At 33.8% G+C, this 21,915-nt stretch overlaps 3 protein-coding genes across 4 annotated transcripts; 1 reads left to right on the plus strand and 2 right to left on the minus strand.

The window, feature by feature from the left end:
• Positions 1-285: 285 nt before the first annotated feature.
• LOC114373731 (deoxyribodipyrimidine photo-lyase) lies at positions 286-4,134 on the plus strand. Its single transcript, XM_028331254.1, has 9 exons — positions 286-845; positions 1,116-1,465; positions 1,562-1,802; positions 1,941-2,098; positions 2,175-2,211; positions 2,457-2,515; positions 2,975-3,056; positions 3,181-3,252; positions 3,450-4,134. The coding sequence occupies exons 1-9, from the start codon at positions 531-533 to the stop codon at positions 3,636-3,638; spliced, it is 1,503 nt and encodes a 500-aa protein (XP_028187055.1). The 5' UTR covers positions 286-530; the 3' UTR covers positions 3,639-4,134.
• A 656-nt stretch (positions 4,135-4,790) lies between these two features.
• LOC114377225 (SNARE-interacting protein KEULE-like) lies at positions 4,791-16,017 on the minus strand. 2 transcript variants are annotated; one of them, XM_028335654.1, is made up of 22 exons: positions 15,699-16,017; positions 14,335-14,393; positions 13,815-13,896; positions 12,172-12,250; positions 11,598-11,648; positions 11,405-11,501; positions 11,266-11,298; positions 10,505-10,630; positions 10,202-10,393; positions 10,027-10,110; positions 9,843-9,941; positions 9,690-9,766; positions 7,970-8,066; positions 7,012-7,137; positions 6,799-6,894; positions 6,538-6,657; positions 6,378-6,452; positions 5,865-6,049; positions 5,480-5,570; positions 5,291-5,380; positions 5,097-5,192; positions 4,791-5,064 (listed from the first exon to the last, which is right to left on the minus strand). In XM_028335654.1, the coding sequence occupies exons 1-21, from the start codon at positions 15,772-15,774 to the stop codon at positions 5,139-5,141; spliced, it is 1,989 nt and encodes a 662-aa protein (XP_028191455.1). In that variant the 5' UTR covers positions 15,775-16,017; the 3' UTR covers positions 4,791-5,064; positions 5,097-5,138. The 2 variants fall into 2 exon arrangements, with proteins under 2 accessions (XP_028191455.1, XP_028191454.1); XM_028335653.1 differs by having other exon boundaries at positions 6,378-6,455; positions 15,699-16,013.
• Positions 16,018-20,230: 4,213 nt separating this feature from the next.
• LOC114374808 lies at positions 20,231-21,337 on the minus strand. Its single transcript, XM_028332502.1, has 2 exons — positions 21,180-21,337; positions 20,231-21,083 (listed from the first exon to the last, which is right to left on the minus strand). The coding sequence occupies exons 1-2, from the start codon at positions 21,237-21,239 to the stop codon at positions 20,499-20,501; spliced, it is 645 nt and encodes a 214-aa protein (XP_028188303.1). The 5' UTR covers positions 21,240-21,337; the 3' UTR covers positions 20,231-20,498.
• Between the last annotated feature and the right edge of the window lie 578 nt (positions 21,338-21,915).

Here is a 21,915-nt window from a genome sequence, read left to right on the forward strand (position 1 = left end):
AAGTCGAAATAGCACAAAGATTAAAACAATTTTCGCAAAGGTTAAAAATCATTTCCACCATCAACGAGTATAAAATTTTAAATTTGTCTGATCAACTTATTGAGGATGACTTTTTGTTTCTCGTCCAGCACCATACGTCCTTTTTTTTTTGGCTTTTTGGACAAACAGGATTTCAAATGAAATACGCGCATGTCTTTGTTCATATATGTAACTCAATTGAGAATCTTCATATATATATATGTTCACAACTCACACCAACATGCTCAGCTGGTAATAAACCCCAAGAAATAAATCACTGCAATCAATTAGTTCTTTTTTTCTTTTCTCTCAGTTAGAAAAATGGAATAATTTAATTTGGGCCTTGAGGATCCAGCTTTAAATTGGGCTCAGATCCAACGACAAACAATGTAATAGATAGTACTGTACACGTGTCAAACAGAGGTTGGAACCACGTATGTTAGTTTGAAACCACACACAGAACAGTTGAAGTTCCCTCCAAGACTTGTGGAGTCGAAACGTTTGGTAGAACAATGGCATCCACAGCGTCGCCGATGACGGTTCAGGCGGGTCGGGTTCGGACCCTGAAAGAAGGTTCTCGCGGAGAATCGGGTTTGGGTCCGGTCGTGTACTGGATGTTCAGAGACCAACGTGTGACAGACAATTGGGCTCTGATCCACGCTGTTGCTGAGGCCAACAAAGCCAACGTTCCCGTTGCCGTTGTTTTCAATCTCTTCCACACCTTTCTTGGCGCCAAATCCCGTCATTTAGGGTTCATGCTCAGGGGCTTGCGCCAATTGTGCCACCGTATGCAACACTCTCTTCAAATCCCCTTTTTCTTGTTCCAGGTAATACTAACTTGCATACTTATTCACGCTAAGTCGCTAACAAAAACTAATAACTAATATTTGGCATTCACCTTTTGTTTGGATAAACTTTTTTTAGCTAATTTTATCTTCTCCAATTGGAAAAGCTAACTTACAGAAACTCTTTCATTTAATTTCTTCAAAAACTGTTATGCATAAACTATTTCATTTTACTTTCTTATTTTCGGTTAACGCACCAGTACTTAGGTTTGATCCTTCAAAGATGTTGTTTCTACTTTCTATTTATTGTAGGGAGAGGCAGATGAGACAGTGCCAAAGTTTCTTAGAGAATGTGGAGCTTCACTTTTGGTGACGGATTTCTCACCTTTGCGGGAAGTACGGAGGTGTAAAGAAGAGATATGCAAGAGGGTAAGCGATTCGGTTGCTGTGCATGAAGTGGATGCTCACAACGTTGTGCCCCTTTGGGTTGCCTCTGATAAATTGGAGTACAGTGCTAGGACCATCAGGGCGAAGATAACCAAAAGGCTTTCTGACTATCTCGTTGATTTCCCTGACATTGAAGTTGAGCCACCAGCTGGGAAGTGGGTGGCTACTGAGAACCATTCCATTGACTGGGATGATCTCATTGCTGATGTGTTAAGGTTAGACTTAGAGTTAGAGTTGTTCCATAAGCCCAAAACAAATCATGTGGATATGCTGACCCTGACTTGATATGATTGTTTTTGGAAAATTACTAGGAGAGGAGCAGAGGTTCCTGAAGTTGATTGGTGTGAGCCAGGGGAAATTGCCGCAAGTGAAGTATTAATGGGAAGTAAAAATGGATTCTTGACTAAAAGGTTGAAAGGTTATTCCCTGGACCGCAACAACCCGTGCCACCCCAATGCGCTTTCTGGCTTATCTCCCTATTTGCACTTTGGACAGATATCTGCTCAGCGATGTGCTTTAGAAGCACGTAAGCGGCGAAATTCACATCCTCAAGTTTGTTTACTTGCCCTGCACTTGATTCTTAATTATTTTTTTTATGTTCTTTCCTTCCCAAAAATTGGTGATAATTGATAAACATCTTTTTACCTTGTGTTTAGCATAACCTTCCTTCTCTTGACTTGTGGTCTAAAGGCAATTGATGCTTTCTTGGAGGAGTTGATTGTGCGGAGAGAGCTTGCTGATAACTATTGCTTCTACCAGCCTCATTATGATTCATTAAAAGGAGCATGGGCATGGGCTCAGAACACCTTAACTGAACATGCCACTGATAAGCGAGAACATATTTACACGTGAGTCACATTTATTTGTTTTTAACACTTAATGTTTTTGTTTACTTGCAAGCTCATGTAGTTTTTGGATTTGCAGGAAGGAGCAGTTGGAGAAGGCACAGACAGCTGATCCTGTAAGCCAATCTTTCGTGGATAATAATAATACTCTTATTTAAAACATCCTGACACCTTTAAAGACATTCACACTTTCTTTTGAAAAAAATAATTTATTACTCTTTGAGTTCACATTTTCTCAATGCTTCTATATTAATATTTAATGCATTATTACACTTCAGCTCTTTCTAAATCATTGGGTTTTTTACTGCCTCGTTTGGAATTTGCCTTAATAAACATTATATTGTTTTGTTGCAAATATCAGCTCTGGAATGCTTCTCAGCTGGAGATGGTTCACTATGGGAAAATGCATGGTTTTATGAGGTAAGCAACTTCTTGATGAATTCTTATCTCCTTTTTGTTGCCTTCTAAAGAGTCTTACAGCTCTACTTGATCTCTTTCCTTTCATTTTGATTGATAAGCCTGCATTATAGAGAGAGTAAACAAGTGAGTCATGCATACTAAAAAGTAATGTTCAGTACATCAAAATAGAAACTTAAACAAGAATATCTGATCACCATTATTTGAAAGCTAATTAAAGGCCGACAAAAGGAAAACACAACTCAAAGAATGCGTGTCATGAATATCTAGTTGACAAACTAATGCTGTGCTAGCCGTATAATATCATTGGTGGAATTTTATTACTGATTTCACATGACGCTGTGTCGCTGTATAATATCTTATCAGAGACTCACCATATCTCTTGCAGTATAAATTTAGCTTCCAAAGGGAGCCTTACATATAAATACACTTGTTTCCTAAATTATAAAATTCCATGTACAGAATGTATTGGGCAAAGAAGATACTTGAGTGGACACGAGGACCTGAAGAAGCCCTTGAGATATCTTTGTATTTAAATGACAAGGTAATATTCAAAACTCTGGTCAACATAGAGAAGTAATCTAGTAATAACATATTACATATGTTGTTTTCATGAAATGAAGGTTATTACAATTTGTAAAAATGACTGCAATTTCGCCTGACTGCAGTATGAATTAGATGGGAGAGATCCAAATGGTTATGTTGGCTGCATGTGGTCAATATGTGGGGTTCATGATCAGGTTCGCCTACATTGTTCTTCTCATTGAATACAATTTAATTTCAATGTTGAGGAAGATTTCTTTTTGGTATATGGTGTTTTTTTATCTCTGTAGGCTGTGGTAATTACTTTTTCTGCGGAAGTGATTTGAGCTTGATCATAAAAAAAAACTAACAGAATTCTTAGCTTTGGCATTTAACTTTTTATGATGCATTTCAGGGTTGGAAAGAGCGGCCCATTTTTGGGAAAATTCGATACATGAACTATGCAGGCTGCAAAAGAAAATTTGATGTCGATAAATACATTGCATATGTCAATAAATTAGTTCGTGAGCTCAAAAAGAGGAAGGCTGAAAACTTGCTATCTCAAAAGGAGAAAGTAGTTCGCAGTTGTGATCCTGAAGATTGAAGCATATATGCTTTTATGTTTCTAGGCATATTATGTATTTAGTTAGAAGTGCTAACAAAACATTTTCTAAGATACTTTTTTTAACACATTTTATTATTGGTTAAAATATATGGGAAATTACAAAGAGTGAGATGACTTCATCAAATAGTGAGAAGAAAGAAGTGAGAAAAAAAATTGTAATTTTCAATAAATTTTAATCAATAATAGAGTGTGTTTAAAAGAATGTATTAGAGAGTCTTATTGATATTTTTCATTTAAGCAGAGTTGCCATTGTTTGGCGGATGATATTTCAAGCAGGAAGCCAGGAACAATCTTGTAATTTGCCTTGAGTTTTGAGTACGGCGTTGCCGTCCTTCATTGATTCACATCCTTATGGTCGGTTAATGAAATTGTAACTGCTTGTGTTCCAACTCAAACTAGTTGGTCACATACTCACATTTTAGAGGTGATAGGGAACCGTTAGAAGCAATCAAGTTGTTTGAACTATTTTAGGGTATGCTCCAGTTTCCTTCATTTGGGTAGTGATCCGTAAAAATATTCTCGTCTTATTTTTAGTCCAATTTTTTAGTACTCCATTTCTCAGTGTGATTGTTGAAGTTAGTAAAGAGGCATGACAAGAAGAAAATCAACTGACTAAATGATAGAAAGGTACAATTCTTTTGGACCCTCTAGAAAATGTTAACATTCTTCATACTACTGTATGAACACGTTGCTTAAAGCAATACTTATTTGACACTTTTGGTGGGAAAGGTCACCAAATTAATTAAGTTAATTTTTTGTTCCATTTTTTACAAAAGAACATAACTTGCATGTTTCAGTGCCTGATTGTTTTTTTATTTCAATTGCGATTTTCAAGATAATTTTTTATCGGGACAGAAATAAGTTGCTTCGAGAGAAATAAAGTTTATCTAATTCATAAACTAACGATCCTAACTTGAAGCTACTACCATTGACAAATTTAAAGATCACGTAGCTTCTTTCTCGAGAAGAGTCTAATGAAATCATTTGCTATACGAGGTTTTAGGTTTAAATCTTTTTGTTGTCTATTGTAAAATAAATTGTAACTAATTTTAATAAATTCATGACTTATTGCACATATTCACGTAATATAATTATTGGTTGAAAGAACTTTTTTTAATACAATAGCAACAATGAAGCTTGAATCTAGAACTCAAATTCCCACCACTAAACTGATTCTAGTAAGTTGAAAGTATTTATTGTTTACAACAAAGTGTTCTCTAGCTTAACTAGTTTCTTGTCTAAATCAATCTGTTCACTGAAAACTAAAGTTATTCTCGTTAGTAACCAATGAAGATTATTCCTGTTAGTCTGTTCACAAGGAGTCAAATTTCCAAAGAATTTGTAATATCAAGATGATTAAATTATATGATTACAACACACACACACATATCATATATATATATATATATATATATATATATATATATATATATATATAAGTAAGCAGAAGCTCATATTTTAGTTCTCAAACCCTTAACATCATATCTGGATATCATCTAATGAAAGCTCATGCGTCGTTATCATCTTTAATTTCTGCAGAAGAGGAAAAATAGCATGGAAGAATGGTTATGGCAATTCCTGGATAAGAAACACATTGCATTTGCCATTGAAAAAAGGTATAGCTTCAATACCGTAATAAATTGTGCTGGGTCATCAAGACTTGATGAGCCGAGAATAATTTCCCTCTTTAGCTTTTCGGTAAGCTTATGGCAAACCCTAAGCTGAGGATTCAAATTTAAATAAGTTATCAGAACAGAAATATCAGGGGGGGTATTGAATAATACAATCCCATTTTATATGTATATATAAAAATATCAAACCTCAGATCTGGTTGCTCCACCAACAATGAATACAAAAATTCGTTGCCCCATCCTCCTGAAATCACTCGATGCATGTCTAAGCACTGAATCGCTGTATGCCATCACAAAAATATAAAAATATACACATCAGAAATTTGCCGCTTAGTTGACAATTTCAACAGAGACGGGTATTTCCCTACATATAGTAATAAAAAGCTAAAGCAAGTCTAAACAACTCAGAATGAGGGGGAACAATAAGCAACCACATAGAGCCAAAGGGAAGAATAGGGTTAATGGATGAAGAAAAATAAACTGATCTCATCAGAAGCAGTTAGACTACTGGATACTGATTACACAAAAAAAAAAAAAAAGATTACTAGATACTAATGAGGAAAGAAAATTAAACCTTGAATATCCATCTTCAGAACCTCGTGGTCGAGCCCAAGTTGGTGTTCGTCTTGATCTCATTGAGTGAGGATTTTGGTTTACAGGTCCAGAAAAAGGTGAGCCATGGTAAGATGGACTTGGATCATTCAAACATGGATAATCTTCCTTTGACAATTCATTTTTCGTGAGTTTTTCAAGGAGTTCCTGAATAAACATCCACTCATGAAACATGAAGACATCATAAAGAGATTCTTATAATTTAAAAATTGATCATCATATGGAAAATGGAGTTTTCCTAATTTTTATTTACATTGCACAATCACAATGATATTAAAAAAAAATCAGAATAGTAAATAGCTGTTTTCTTATTTCACATATTTGCAGTAAGAATTAAAGTCAGAATCTTCAAACGACCAACTACATTGTAAACACTTAGTTTTATGTTAATGCTATCCTCTCAGTGAAATTTTCATCAGTGAATGAATGCATATTCTGTGGGAAGATCGTTAGATCTTATGAACCTAAGTTGTACCTCTATTATGGGATAAAAGCGTGATAGCTGCCATTTCTCTTCTTCCCCAGGACGATCTTTCCTTGCAGCACGCTTCTTCTGACAACTTAAAAGAACAATTTTCATACCAAACGTAATGTTGAAAAATTCATGTATCTTATCTACAAATTAATATCTTTACCTTATGGATATCAAACTTAAGACCAAAAGCAGTGGTCAATTTTTTTTTGGTAACTGGTTGTCCTCCAAGCATTCTCATATTGTGAACAACGTTCATATCCTCTTCTGTCAATTTTGCTAGCTGAGAAGCATGAAAAGTAAAAATTGGATAACATCATTGCAGTTGTTAGGAATTGTATATTTAACAGCATATTTATCTTTAAAATATAAAATGAACAGCAAGTGGAAATTAAGTTGGTAACCAGTAAGAAAGAAACCATACCCTCATCAAATTCTGACCCTTTTCTCCCTCAAATTTCTCAGGACAAACAGATGCAAGAATCATTAACAGGCGCAACTTATTTTCATGGGCTATATCCTGCACAAATGAGACATTAATATGAAATTTAAAAGATGAAAGGCTTTCTCATTTTGATATATGCATTTGATTAGGTGTAAGGAAGATCCACTTTCTTTCCCTCTCAGAATTTCTTACTTCTGTCATGGTAAAAAATTTGATCACATCTTTTGTAGTTGCATCTCCAAAAACAAGATCTTGCTCCAGCTGGCCAAGTTCCCGTAGTCCTGACTCCCTAATGATTCTATTAATTTTTCCTGCAATCTGGACAAGAAAGCCCATTGTTTATATTGCTATGTAATTAGCACCCATGATCATAATCAGATTCACTGTCTTATTTAATGGTTAAATTAGTCAGCGATTCCCTGTATACTTGAGGACTTAACAGCCCCCCTATTAACTAGAACCAAATAATAACTGGACTTTCCTTTTGAAACTATAGGAACCGGTTTATAGGGTTAGTTTTGATAAACTTTTCAAAAAGCACTTGTAGGAGAAGAAAACAAGGAGATAAATTTTTCCCATAAGTCAATAAACATGTTCACCTCAACTTTTGAGAAGCCCTTTCATCAAACTTCTTCAAAGGTAAAGTTGCATGAGTTAATTTCACTTTAAGGTTAAGTTTGATTCATTTTTTCTCTTATTATAAGTTTATCATAACTTGATAGTAGTTTTTAAACAGTAAGGACCTGAAAAAAATTTAACCTTATTATATTCATTGACACACAATTAACTTTTATATTAATAAACTGAAAAAAAAAATTAACTTCCAGAAATATCTAACAAACTTGAGTGCAAAATTTTATTTATTCTATCATCCATCAGCAAGAATCATGATTGCAAGCAATAATATTGCATCATTAAACAGGGAGGTAGTAATACAGGAAAAACAAAGCTAAAATGATTACCCAATCAGGAAATTAAGAACCTGGCATTACCAGAGATTACAATAAGATTTTTCTAAGAGGACAAACGCTAACTGTAGAACACCTCTTCTAGGCAGCTTCAGAGTGTAGATAGCACATTTATTTGTGCAAACCATATCATATAATATAGTGATTATAAGAAAAACAAGTTGCATTACAAAAGAACTAACCTCTACATGGAGGGAGAGCTTGTCAATTTGTTCACTGTACTGTGGAAGTGCTTGAACCATCTTTTGTATGTCCCTTGTTGACATTTCACTGCTACTTCTATAAATACAACAAAATTCAATAATTTAAGTTTGTTATGACGAGAACTAGATGAATAAATCAACACTTCCATCAAACAATAAATCTAGGCTTAGCTAAATCAATAAAAGGTCAAAATTTCTCCACAACTTGCCTTTAATTTCCAATCAAGGACTTGAACATTTGACACAACGGCATGATTTTAAAATGATTCAATAGAAAACAGGGAGTTTTAAACAACACATGGAATCCTTCAAGTCCTTGCATAATAATTCCTAGTGCTAGATAAAAATAGTTTTAAATATGAAATTACCCCCCAAAATATATGTTTAAAATTTAAATGTTATAGTGAGGGCAATATTGCAAAATCTTCCCCAAAAGCTGAATGGATGATCAAGTAGGACAACAAATGTCTGCTCAAACATCTATTATTATGCTCAAGGAGCTCAATACTATGTTTAGGCCAGGCAGCCAAAGAAGCTCAAAGTGATTAAAATAAGCTATGTAGGACAACATTATTTTGACATGGTACCAACTAAGCTATTTGTGAAAGTTCAGGTGGTAAGTGGAGCTAAGAGTAAGACTAAATATTTAATAGCCATAGATAAACAATACCATTGACATGCCCATCCAAGAAACGAAGTTTCTTTCCAACATGGCCCATATTCTTGAGCTAGTGTTTATCATACTATTTTGAGCATCAAAAACTCAAAATTATCAGAGCTGGATATTAAATTCAGATTCTCAGTTAATAAAGCTTTAATATGAAGGGTAATTACATATCCCAGAGGGTAGTTTGACCCATATTCTCCTTGTCATGGTACAATACAAAGTGGAATCAAATGGTTTACTTTGCTATCATATGGCCAACCTCAAGTTTTTTCCTTTATTTTGTAATCAGAACCGTCAAAATGGGCTGAAACCCATGGCTGGAAGGGACTATTTTTGGGCCGGGCTGGACTATTTTTTGGTTACACTTCACGATCACCTTAAAAAATGGATCTGTCCCCCTATGACCCGCTCCACCCGGGCTGAACCTATGGTGGCCGGGTTAACCCACCTAAAAAATGTAGAAAAATAAAATAACAAACATGAAATGCTTTTGTCATTTTTTCTAAATTTCTGTTATCATAAATTTATAAGGTGGGCTGGGTCCAACGGGACAAGATGAGTTAGCCCATTTTGACAGTTCTATTTGTAATATGAAAACATATAAGCAGCATGGAAGCTAAGTTTAACTTCAGTTTCACGACTATGGTTTGATCCAAATTAATTTTGTCCCATGGAACAAAAAATCAATACTTTGCCATCTATCATTTGCTCCTTTGTCATATCCCTGTGGTGCAAACCAGAAGGGAATGTATTTAAGTTTTCTCACAGATAGCAAGCTGTTGCAAAATGGATGATAAAACTCAGCGATTATGTGATAACAGAGCAAACCATGAGATGGCAAAGTGTCAATTTTCATATCACAGTGTGGAATGAATTTAAGCAAACCATACAGTTTTATGAAAATATATATACAAATTAAAAAATTAGCCAAATATTTAATTTCTGATAATGACTAAACCATTAAGCTCAGCATCAATATCCTCTTATATAACAATTCCATTCCTGAGAAACCACCAGATAATTATCACTCACTTTGAACCATGTTGTATTTGTGCAGCTTTGTTCTTCGAAATGAAGTTGGTCATCTTCTCATGCAGCTGTTCACTAGCCTGGAATGGTCATCATATCAAAAGGTATTCATGTTGCTTAGACCTATTATAGTAAAGGCATAAAAGCAGGATGTACATATGCAATATGAGCATGGCGAAGTTCGAGCCATATAGGATCATGATCCTCCAAAAGAACCTCTTTTCTCTCTGCTGGACCACCGGATTTGCCAGGAACCTTAAAAATACAGAAGATTTTGTGTTTATGTATAAGAGAGTTAACACAAAAATTCAGAGTGAGAAGGGAAAATTGTAGAAGTTACTTCATGAACATATTTATTTCCCTCCATATTCAGCAAATCATGACACATGGCATCATAAGTCCATTCATGTATCACAGGAGCAATCTACAAAATCAGAATAATAACCTCACTGTAAACATGACCATTTGTCAAGAGAATATTACAAGTCAATGACCAAAAAATGGAGCTAAGAAACCTGATCAATAGATCTGTCAACAATGAGCAATTCACAGGTCTCTGTCTGAGGAAAATTAGGTATACTTTTTTTATATTTCATAAGACAGTCCCAGACTCCAGCAGCAAGCTTTGTAGGAATAAGATCACGGAAAGTAGTCATTGTGGTTGCATCTAGGGACTTGGCAGCACGAAAGCGAACAGAAGGAAATTCCTTAAAAAAACATTTACATGCTTCAGAAGACTTCTCAATCACATGTTTGAACAATTATAAAACATTGACTACAATTTATAGTATCCTTGTCACAGAGCAGTATCCACATACTCTTAAAGAAGCAAAAACTGTAGCAATCCGTTTTGCCATCACATTCAAACACGTAACACCTTTATGATTATTCTCTTCATCCCCAAATAGCTCCTCTAATGCCCTCTCATTATTTGTGATGAAACCCTGCATTAACATGACAAGAAAACACCCCAAAATTGAAGGCATCCAATAATGGAAAGATGATGGCATTAGAAAATATATTTTTTTCCCTAACAAGCACAATTAGAAATTGATTTTCGAAATGGAAAGATCTCAACAACCCAGCTTCGTGAATGTTGAGTTCCTAATACGTAATAACGAATAAGATAATGTAGAAGATACACATGAATGATCAAAATTGCCAATTTGCATAGATGGACTTCCTAATCCACATTTTCTTGTTGTTAACTTTTCACTTCTTGGATAGTACTTAAATTTACTCCACATCAAGCTTCTAACTCTGCAAATTCAGCGAAGTTTGCTTTCTCAGTTTATTCAGTGTTTCTAGCATAGCCTTTTGTTTATATCTGGGGAAGGTTTTCTCAACAGCTAATAGATTCTAATTAGTTTAACTGGAAGAAAATCCTGAATCATCACTTGAAACTCATTCATGGCTATGTGGAATTGGACCAAAACAAGGAACGCTTCTACATGCCATAAGTTTTGAGATTTATTAACAATCAAAAAGGAAAGAACATAATTATATGCATATTAAACAAGTGAGATATATTATAGATGGAAGGCAAAATAAATTCAAGTACAAGTGGGAAACCACATACCTGGCTGTCTATGGGAAAATACTCCAAATTCATCTGCATATGCCATCCAAATGAGAGGGAAAATCACAATAAGCAATGTCATTGATTGGGAACAATTATTAATTCAAGTACAATCTAGTTTTTAAACAAATATCTTCACCTCTCTCAATGCACCTAATCGAGTCAACACCTTCGTATCTTTCTTAATGTCCATAACTAATTCTTTGGAAATAGCTGAACTGAAGAAAACAAATGCCCTACAGGAACACAGAATAAAACAGACTTGAAAACAAATAAGTTATCAAAGCCATGATGAATTACAGATGGGAGATATTATAATGACCACCACATACTTCCTGTATAAGGGTGTCCTTCCAGACATGTCTGACAAAAACATAATTACACTGCCAACAAAATGGAGAGAAAATCACTAAATAAGGACCAACTCAAAAAAAAAAAAAGAGAGAAGAAATATAACTAAATTCCACATCAAGGCTAAATGAAAATGTTCCACAGTCAAAAGAATGCCACATATTAATTATTCAACAATTTACATCATAAATGAATAATTAGGAGAGATAGAGAGACAAAGTAATGCCTCATCATGTGATTTGTGGAGAAATAAAAGTAATAGAAATAAAAAGTAAAGAAATAATTCATAACATATTTGGAAGTAAACATAAGGATAAATTAAATAAAGAAACAGTTTAATAAAAATGAAACAAAAGGGAAACTAATTGCCAGAGAATTTAAGAGGGGAAAAAAGGTAGAACAAAAGCAACGATGTATAGCTTTCAAAATTCAAAAGTCTACCAATTTATATTCCCCAAAATGCTTTGTAAACTACAATTTTATCAAGACATTAGTTGCGTACTTCAAAACATATTGCAATATTGTAGGACCACAAAAAAGGAGAAGATGTATTACTTTTCTCTGGTTGGCTGGATGAAATATATAGCATCCATGGTGGGCAATGGCTGCCTTCTCTTGTATATGTCTTCAACCACTACAAAAAGAGCAGCAAAATTTCACAACATACAACAAAAAAACCTAAATAAAAGGAGGCTTAATGGATGAGGCTCCCATCATTATGAAAATAACCTTACCTTACAAAGGTGTTCATAAATCGATGCAGTCCAATACAAACAGCAGAAACCAAAAAGAAAAATCAAAATCCGATATTTTTTATGGGATAGGTTTCAATTTTGATTTTAAAACTGATCCAAAACAAATTGAGCTAAATTCATTCACACATATATAGTTTTATTTATGAAAGTATCATACCACTCATATTTGAATATTTATTTTCCTATTCTTTTCGAGAGGGATGCGCTTAAAATTTTACAATATAGAAAATACATGTATTTACTTTTGCATCTTATCATTATTATCAATGACAATTGATTAATAGCCATGAATATTTAAGAAAATATTCACATTTCTTATGCTTGTCTATGCTAAAGCATCTTTGTAATGCAAATTGTACTTCATTTTTTTAATTCCTTTATTATTGAAAGTTCAATTTCATGCTTCTTTTTTTCTTAAAAATATATCTTGTTGGTTTTGGATTATTTTTTCTGTTTTGTCGGTGTCTACATCAACTTTTACAGTTTGTTTATTCCAACAACTTAATTTCTAATTCACGTCTTATTATTTTGATGTTAGTTGTATATTTCTTTGTTTTGGATTAGATTGAAATGTGTTCTTGTGTCTCCTGTTCTACTTTATTATATAGTTTTGAGTTTTTTATTTTGATAAAATTAGTAGTAATAAAGAATGAACAAAAGAGGATAAGATATCTTTAACAAATCCAGAAAACAAGACAAAAGCAAACAAGATAATTGGTGACTTAAAAATGCTTGCAGTAGGTTTGTGTAGGTTTTTTTAAGTAATCTAAATACAAAATGAGCTACATTTGTTGCCTCCTAACACCCCTACATACTTAGGTGTGTGGAGAGACTATTTCCCCAACTAGAACCTATGAACACCAGGTCACAAGGCAGCAATGTTATATTCTGCGAAGGTTCTCCCTTTATACAAGAAATAAAATTAATTGTACAAAACCTAAATGAATTGTTACCTAAATAATTTTCTTCTATTGTCATATCAACTGAATTAAATATTAAATTATTAATAATTAATACAATTGTTTATTTTAATGGAACAATTAGAACATATTAAAACTTCTGACATGGCAAGGACATGAAAATAAGCATAATCACGTCAAGTTTAACAAGTGTGGAAACATTTGAAGTTTCAATTCAAAATCAAAAGGAAAGAAACTAGCATCAAACTCTTAATAAATCTAATTCTAGAAGAGAGAAGTGGGTGCCAAACATACTCCTAGAGTCTTTTTGGAATTGAAGTAATGAGAGGATGGGCTGGGAAAAATTACCCTAATTTGGAAATTTGAATTTTCCAAGAGGAAATGGAACGTGAGGGGGAATAGCTTTGACTTTACATATAAAACTTGTCATTTACTATTAAAACATCATGGCACATTAAAACAATACAAATTATGGGATAAAACAATTTATTGGTTCTTAATAGAAAGAAAAATGACTGCTTACATGAAACACCTTCATCAGTGATATCAGTCATCTTGCATGAGTGAGACATTATCTTCACAGTAAGTTTATCCATTATTAATACCTGCAGGCAAGCAACCCATGAACCAGTATAAGATGGTAATCATTGAATTTTCAACTTTTACTTGGTACTTTAGTTTCTTTAATTCACCTTCAATACTTCACTCAGATGTAAAATATGTTTATAGTTGGCTACATGTATGCCAATTACCAACATGCATGTGTATCTACCTGTATTTACTGCATGGAAACTTGCCCACAAAGCATACTGCATACTAGTATAGATAACTAGAGGGAACTGATTAAATACTACTCACAATGATCCCAGTTCCAATATAGATCCAATGAATAAAGCAGGCACTTTAGAGACATGAATTAGTTAATTGACTGTAAATTTTAAACCTCAAATAAATAATACAGAAGGGTGAGTCCTTCACTCCTGTATCGTGACAAAAGATAAATGAATCAAGGTAGAATTCATTTAACTAATAGCATCATATACCTTCCAAGTTGATTTGGAATCCCCTGTTTTTGATGACCTCAGCATTTCATGTAATAATCCTGGAGATATGTCAGTAAACAGAAACTAAACAAGTTTTTCCAATCATAAATGATTAAAATTTTGAAAGGAAAAAGAGGAAAACCAAAAAGTATGCAATACTGCCAAAAGGCTGGGAAAATAGCATATATCCAAAAAATAAGCACTTCCATAATTCAAGACTTGCTTAACTCAGTCTATCCATTAATGCAAAGGACAAAACAGTGCCACACTGTATTTAGCAATGAAACTAAGTTCTAAAATACTAATTATAAAGTAATTCACAGACATGTGAAGTAACAAATTGATCTGTAAAGTCTTTAAATAAATATGAAATGATTTGGAGTGATTTCATCCATCATGCAAATTTCCCTCTTCTATTTCTTTCTATTTACTTGGACAAAAGACAATAAGAGAAGGAAATAAGTGAAATACAAGAGCAAATAACTTATTGGGGGGGGGGGGGGGGGGGACATCGCATGCATACCAATCTCTCCTATTGGATTTCTCTTTATCATTTTGTGGATTAACATTATTTGATTATATATAATATTATTGGGTTGTTAATTAATACTGATTATGGAAATTGATATCCTGCTACTTAAATTATGAATTTATGTTGTTGAGCTTTTTATGTGAATGACCCATAATGAGCTGTTGGGGGGCTACTCAAGCGTTGCTTGTTGACATTCCTACTCTCATCTGATAACTGTCTCCCCCATTACTTTAGGCAGTTTTGACACACCGAATACATGCTTGTCAGATAAAACCAGTTTCTCTCCCAGTGGTGTTTTCTCTCATCAATAATGCAAAAGAAGGATTCATCCTTCACACCAGGTGCACGAATTCTAGCATGATTCTCTGGATAATAGAATGAGATAGATTATGATGGAACATGCTACGATATTGTGTCTACACGAGAAATTGATCGAGGCATTTGATTAAAATTTCCATCATGCTAGACATATCACCCTGGAATAATAATTCTTCCCTGAGCACCCATGGAATAGGCAATGGAAGCAAAATCATCCTGAAAACTCGATCACTCCTTTTCAACTATAAGCTCCGATTAATGGCACACGTTATTGCATAGAAGCAAAAACCACACTCCAGAGTTCAAACTCAATACCAAAAGCCTCTGAAACATGCTTGTCATGTAGCTAATAATAAAAGTCCAAAAGTAGAAGAAACCATGCGCCAAAGATAATAAACTTGGACACTAAGATTATGTTCAAACATAGTAACGAAAAGGAATAAGTCGAAAACCATGACCAATCATCGATGACTAACGCCTGAAGGAATAAATTATGAAGGGAAAAGGGGCTTACGCTCGCGGCTAATTTGCTTGAAACTTTTGTAGTCGGCGCCGGCGTAAGAAGAGGAATCGGAATCGGACATAGACATGTTCGCTTTGCTATGCTGCCCTCTCACGCTTGATTAAAATCGCTTCAGAGACGACGAGCACAGCCAGGGATCGTTGATTGATCACGATGAATGATGAATAGCGTACGCTCCCACAAACAAAAAGAACGAACGAAAAGGATTTAATTTGAATGTGAAAAGAGTTTAATACCCCATGCACTATATTTGATTTTTCAATTATTGTTATAAAAAATTTAAACCAAAACTGATCAATCATGATTCATGACGTGTTGGAGAATTGTCCAAACAAATTGCAAAATTCAATTGAAGCTTCAAATAGCGGTCGGGTTGGAATTGGATACTGCGAGTTTTCTTTTCCAGTATACAGAATAATCAAGTATATTAATTATTGAAATTATAATTAATTTTAAATTTAGTATTGATATAGTAGTGGATTTTTTTTAATTAATTAGTACTACTTTCTATGCACTCTAATGCTTCATTTCCATAAGTGCGGTGCTGTTCCGTCCACTGCTCCTAACCGAAGCATTTTGTGCTTTGTGCTGCTTGTATCCTCCAATAAGTAAAGAATAATCAAGCAAGTTTTGAAAATATTTACAAAATTTTTATTTATGTAATTTTTTTAGATTAATAAATTGCATATCACCTTTAAATTTTCATAATGGCTTATATTCCTAAGTTTATATATGAATTTTGCTAACTAAGCTAAAAAATTATACTACTATTAAAAATCGTATTAGATAGTAGATTGTATTAATATCTTTTTAATAAAAAGTTAATGATAGGAGACAGTAGCATAATAATAAAATAATATGCAGCAGAAATAAATTCTACAAACTAGCAAAAACTCCACAACTGTAGATTTAAATACTAAATCTTAATAGTTGAAATTTGGTGTTGTACCTGCCCAGTGGATCCTAGTTGAAGGGTGAACAAGAATATATTTGGAAGGAAAAATTTAAAATTTTAAAGAATTTTAAATTTTGAGAATTTCAAATGCTTTAATTTAAATTTTTTCATTTTTAAAATTTTGTGATTGGATAAAAAATTAAATTTTTTTATTTTTAAAATTTCTTATTTTAATAAAATAATTAAATGCATTATTTTTTAAAATTTTATATTTGAATAAAACAATTTTTTAATAAAAGAATTATTTTTTTCATTAATAAATTCTATGTACTATTTGTCGAGAGTGTGTTATTCCAATAAACCTGGGAACTGGAATCTGGGATTAATTTTTATCAATTTTGTTTTTGTATAGTATGGGTAGCACACTGCACTGACAAGCTACTAAACCTGGGAACTGGGATTAAAGACATGGAGCTTCATCTTGTGGAAGCTCTCAAGTTTCAGTTACTTTTATGCTGTTTTGTATCATTATTAATTAATTATGCATTAGTCATCATGCATGAATTGTGAGTTCAAGTATTTGCTTGATTGTTGTACGTACCTACATACTTAAAAATTCAGAATGCAGGGGCGCAGAGGATGCAGGGATCCTTTCTTTGACTTTGGTGGTGACCTTTGAAGAGTGCAAAGAGGCTGATTGCGCCACAAGATAAAGCTACTTATTTCTAAAGGCATTCATATACTGTTCTCTTTTGTAGTAATATTACGTTTGATGCTTCAGTTTTCTCCTATCACGGAGTCTGTTTGTAGGTTTAATTTTAACCATTACTTGCTATTTTTTTTATAACTTATTCTCTGATATAATTTATAGGGAAAGTGGAGACTGTGCAAAGCTTGTACAATCTAAATGAAGGTTTTAGGTTGTGGTTAATTTTGTAGATGAACTTCTTGCCTTTGAAGAAGCATGGAAAGGAAAAGGCTCCCTGGATGGACTGGTAGAGTGGGTGAGTTTCCATTCTGCTACTTGAGGATTATGTGGGTTCATTTCTAGAATATTTAGACATCATTGATACTTATATGGAGAACGATGATTTTCATCTACATATTTGTCCCTAGAAAAATGTCCGCAACACACTCTTTTAAACACTATTTTAATTTTAGGTAAAATACCATACCTGCTCATGGACCATTGGTGGGTGTATAGAGAATTGAATAATAATGGCTCAACTTTTCTATTGCTTTGGAAGTGTTATATATTATACAGAAGGATTACAAAGAAAAGACTCGGCACATTTAAATTTAAATCAGTAATAACCTCTTATGTGCTATCTACAATTCAAAGCAAATACATTAATTTCAAACTGATATGCATAACAGCCCTGGCTGATAAAGTAGGCACTTCCACACAGGAGAGGGGAAGGACAGATTGAGGGTTAATTTCTCTTTCTCTTATTAAAATGGCGCTTTCACGGGAGTCCCTCATGTATCCTATTCAATATTCATCACGAGGCTACAAACATGTGAATAAATTTATTTATTTACGACAATATCAGATTATCTATTGTGTTCATATTCTAGTTGAAACACATGGGGCTAAGCTGCTTAATTGTAAACGCACACTAACTTTACAGTTATGTAGATAGCGATATTTTGAATATCAATCAAACTTTAAGTTAGCTGAAGTTGAGACATTCACTCGATTTCGTTTTAGCTCCCGATAACCATTAAGAAGAAAATGACTGTTCATATCTTGCCATGCCCCAATGAATAACGTACAAATACAGACAATACGGTGTTAGGATATAAAATTGCTAAAATAATACTTGAGAAATACAATGGATATGTAGCTTGTAATGGACTCAACATTTTCGTGAAGCTTGTAATGACTACAGCTCCTTAAACTATTTACTATCATGTTTGAAATTCTGAAGAAAATGAAGTCAGTCTTTATTATTGAGTAAACCATTATACCGATCCTTGAAATTATAATAACCAATAATTTTTAATCCTAAAATTTGTAAAAATAAAAGAAATCAATCCTTAAATTATTAGTATTTATTTTAGTTTCTAAATCATTTTAATCATAGACTTTAGCAACTACTATTAGTTACTTTGCGTTCTTAAATTTAGTGTGCAACTGTGCATCAATCAATTTATTCCTTGACTTTGTTGTGCATTAGTCAATTTAATTACTAGCGTCATAGACCAATTGATTAATATATACTAGCTGTTAACTTCAATGATTAAATTTATAATTGTTGTCAAATTCATTAATTGGACTAATTGATTTTGTAATATTAGAAATTAAATTTATTGGTGATGCTTATTTCAATAACTAGATTGATTGACAATTGTGAAAGTGAGACATGGGCTAAATTTGATGCTTATCATTTTAAAAACTTATTTTTTGTGTTGCTCTTTTAATTTGTTAACAATATAACTTTTGGCTTATCGATGATTACTTGATTTGGCAAGGGGAATCTGATTGAGGTCATGGCTTCGAGTATCCATACTGATGGAGATCTTAACATCCTCATTACATGATGCCTAATGCCTATAATGAGTGCAGTCTCATAACCTGGATTTTTTTGAAAATCCTTTAAATACATGTTTTAATCTTTAAAATTATACGAAACTCTTGTTTTAATTTCTAAATTTATAATATGCGTGATTTTGTCCTCTTTTGAAAAACAACATTCATTATGTTACTTTTTTTTTCTGATAGATATATTTTGTCGAAAGTAATTTTTTTCAATGCATTGTTAAAATGTAGATGCCTCTCTCAATGCTAGTGTAAATAAAAGTTATACTGTGAAAAAAATATAAAAGTTCATTATAATTTTGTAATTGTTTTGTTTCTGTATGTTCACAGTTGTTGACAAATTGCTATTAATTTATCAGACATGCTATTAGAACTTTGAGAAAATATATAGTATGCTATCTCGAACTTGATGGAGTCAAACACCACAGAGCTTCGAGTAAAGAAGTGGGGTTTTGTAAAACAATATACTGTTACTGATCAAATGAAAAGATGTAGAATAATACAACATGTATTTATATAAGATGGGTATGAGAACTAACTAATTAAATGATCCTAACAAATTGAAGTTAGTTGAGCGCCTAACTACTTAGCTCATTCAGTTACAATTGTATTTCATGTTCTCTGTTACATGCTATTGTCAATTTGGTTATCTTATGACTTATGCCCACCCAGTCTCAATTCTAGTGATTTGTTTATGCTGCGAGGCATTGAAGCAGCAAATCCTCTGAGATATTCAATGAATTCAGTCAGAAGCAGAACTCAGCAGCCAGCCTTTGGGAAGTATCTCAAAAGTTTTTTGTGGATGCAGAGAGTTGACTACTGGCAACGAGCAAATAACCTTTACGCTGATAAGACTTTTTCCAAATAGAAATAACGAATATTTTAGACATTGCATCTTAACGCGTCAACAACTATGGTGAACTTGCTTTTAACTGTTTCTAACCCGACTGCAGGGGCATCATGCTTCCTTCCTTTATGGTGTTGCAGACCGACCATTAAAGTCAAGAAAGTCATAAACCCATTCCAAAATCAAAAGAGCACAACACAACAGGCAATTGCAAATTAAGGAAAGGAAAAGACAGAAAAAGGAACAAGGAATGTTTATACATCTTTATTAAATAAATAAAGAAATGAATGATTTGTGATACAAGGATTTTACAAGAGAATGAATTATATATATACATACAAACAATATTGAGTTTAACTTCTTCTCACCGTGTAACACGACGAGTTAACATTAATCCTTTAATTTTGTGATATATATACTACATCCATAGACATACTCCTGTAGTATTTACAAAAAGGGAAGAAAAATAGGTTAATATGGCGGTGGATAAAACAAAATTCATTAAATTCATCTTCGAATAAAATGCACGTCCCCTGAATGTTGATCAACATGCTTAATCCATCTATGCCCCGAGCTGCTATTATTACCTCCAGAGGCAGACACGTGTGCCATGTCAAGTCCCTTCCCCACAGGAAGAAACGCCGAACGAACAAGACGCCGCGAAGAACCTTTCGCCACGAGGCTCCGCCATATAAAACCCTTGGAGTTTGAATTCGCGTTCTTACAGAGCAACACGGCACCTTTGTTACTCAACTTTGCAAGCCTCAGCACACGCGTAAAATCCTTCCTTCGAGAATCAACCACCAAGAAATCTACGCCGACCAAACCCTCCATCACATCCTCCGGTTCCCCAACCACGATCTCCGCCGTTACGCCCGCCTCGCCCATTCTCTCCACGTACTCCGACCTCGCCCGCTCGTCGGAAACTACGCACACGTGTCGTCCGCACGTGTGAGACCTCGCCACGGCTAATCCCACGCTGGTGGCAATAACTCCTCCCTGCGACCACGTCTCCACGATGAGCTGCGAGTTCCACCCCGCCGCCATGGCCGAAATAAACTCCGCCGCTCCTGATTCGCGGAAAACCTGACACTGCAAAACACCAAAGTTAATTAAGAGTTAGAACTCAGGAACACAAGTTTACGAGATAAGTTGATAATGAAGAAAACTAAATGGAAGGGTGCTTACAGATTGGACTGTGTGGATGTATGCTTTGGATGCTCTTTCTGGTGACCAGGCTAGTTTCATTTCTTTTCTTGAGTTTGTGTGAATTTGGAAAGGGGGATTGTGGGTGTGGGTTTTATTTATGTGGGACAGAGACCGTTGACATTTCGTGTTTTGCTGATTCAATTCAACCAACGTATTGGATTACGATAGCTGTGGGGATAACACCTCCTTTTCTCGCTGCTTTCTTCCTCATGGGCCGGAACACAATTACTTTACTACTACTCACCTGAATGACGTGTAATTACCAGACGACAAATTATTAGTTAATACTATTAAATCAAATTATATATTCTAGTTTTTTACATTCAAAATGAAATAATCATTAATTAATGGAATTGATGATGAATATTGCGAGTTAATAATATTAAGATGATAAAGAAAATAGCTGATAATTTTTCTTTCATGATGGGGAAAGGACTGATTAGTATCCAACTTTTTCATCTGGTTTTAGATTTTAGTGGTAGTTCTATTCATTGGGGCTTTCCCTTTTCATATGTTCTGTTCTAGATGCAATCGTAGCCTTGCGGACCAAGGCGACTGTGGTGATTGGTCAAAATCCCACAAAATATCTGAAAATATCCGCGTCACGCAAAAGATCAAACTTCCTTGTGTTTATATTTACGGTTTCAGTTTTACAACATATTTCTCTTATTTATTTACCTTTACCTTTTTTATAGACACATATTTTAGTATTTTT

This window comes from Glycine soja, chromosome 11 (assembly GCF_004193775.1).
Source record: "Glycine soja cultivar W05 chromosome 11, ASM419377v2, whole genome shotgun sequence".
Lineage (NCBI taxonomy): Eukaryota > Viridiplantae > Streptophyta > Magnoliopsida > Fabales > Fabaceae > Glycine > Glycine soja.

Coding starts and splice junctions, on each gene's coding strand:
- LOC114373731 (XM_028331254.1), top strand. CDS start 531: ATGGCATCCACAGCGTCGCCGATGACGGTTCAGGCGGGTCGGGTTCGG. Junction 846..1,115: donor TCCCCTTTTTCTTGTTCCAG/GTAATACTAACT, acceptor TATTTATTGTAG/GGAGAGGCAGATGAGACAGT. Junction 2,516..2,974: donor AAAATGCATGGTTTTATGAG/GTAAGCAACTTC, acceptor TTCCATGTACAG/AATGTATTGGGCAAAGAAGA.
- LOC114377225 (XM_028335653.1), bottom strand. CDS start 15,774: ATGTCTATGTCCGATTCCGATTCCTCTTCTTACGCCGGCGCCGACTAC. Junction 12,251..13,814: donor CACTGATGAAGGTGTTTCAT/GTAAGCAGTCAT, acceptor CTCTTTTTGTAG/TGGTTGAAGACATATACAAG. Junction 10,394..10,504: donor CAGTTTTTGCTTCTTTAAGA/GTATGTGGATAC, acceptor TGTTTTTTTAAG/GAATTTCCTTCTGTTCGCTT.
- LOC114374808 (XM_028332502.1), bottom strand. CDS start 21,239: ATGAAACTAGCCTGGTCACCAGAAAGAGCATCCAAAGCATACATCCAC. Junction 21,084..21,179: donor ACATCCACACAGTCCAATCT/GTAAGCACCCTT, acceptor GGTGTTTTGCAG/TGTCAGGTTTTCCGCGAATC.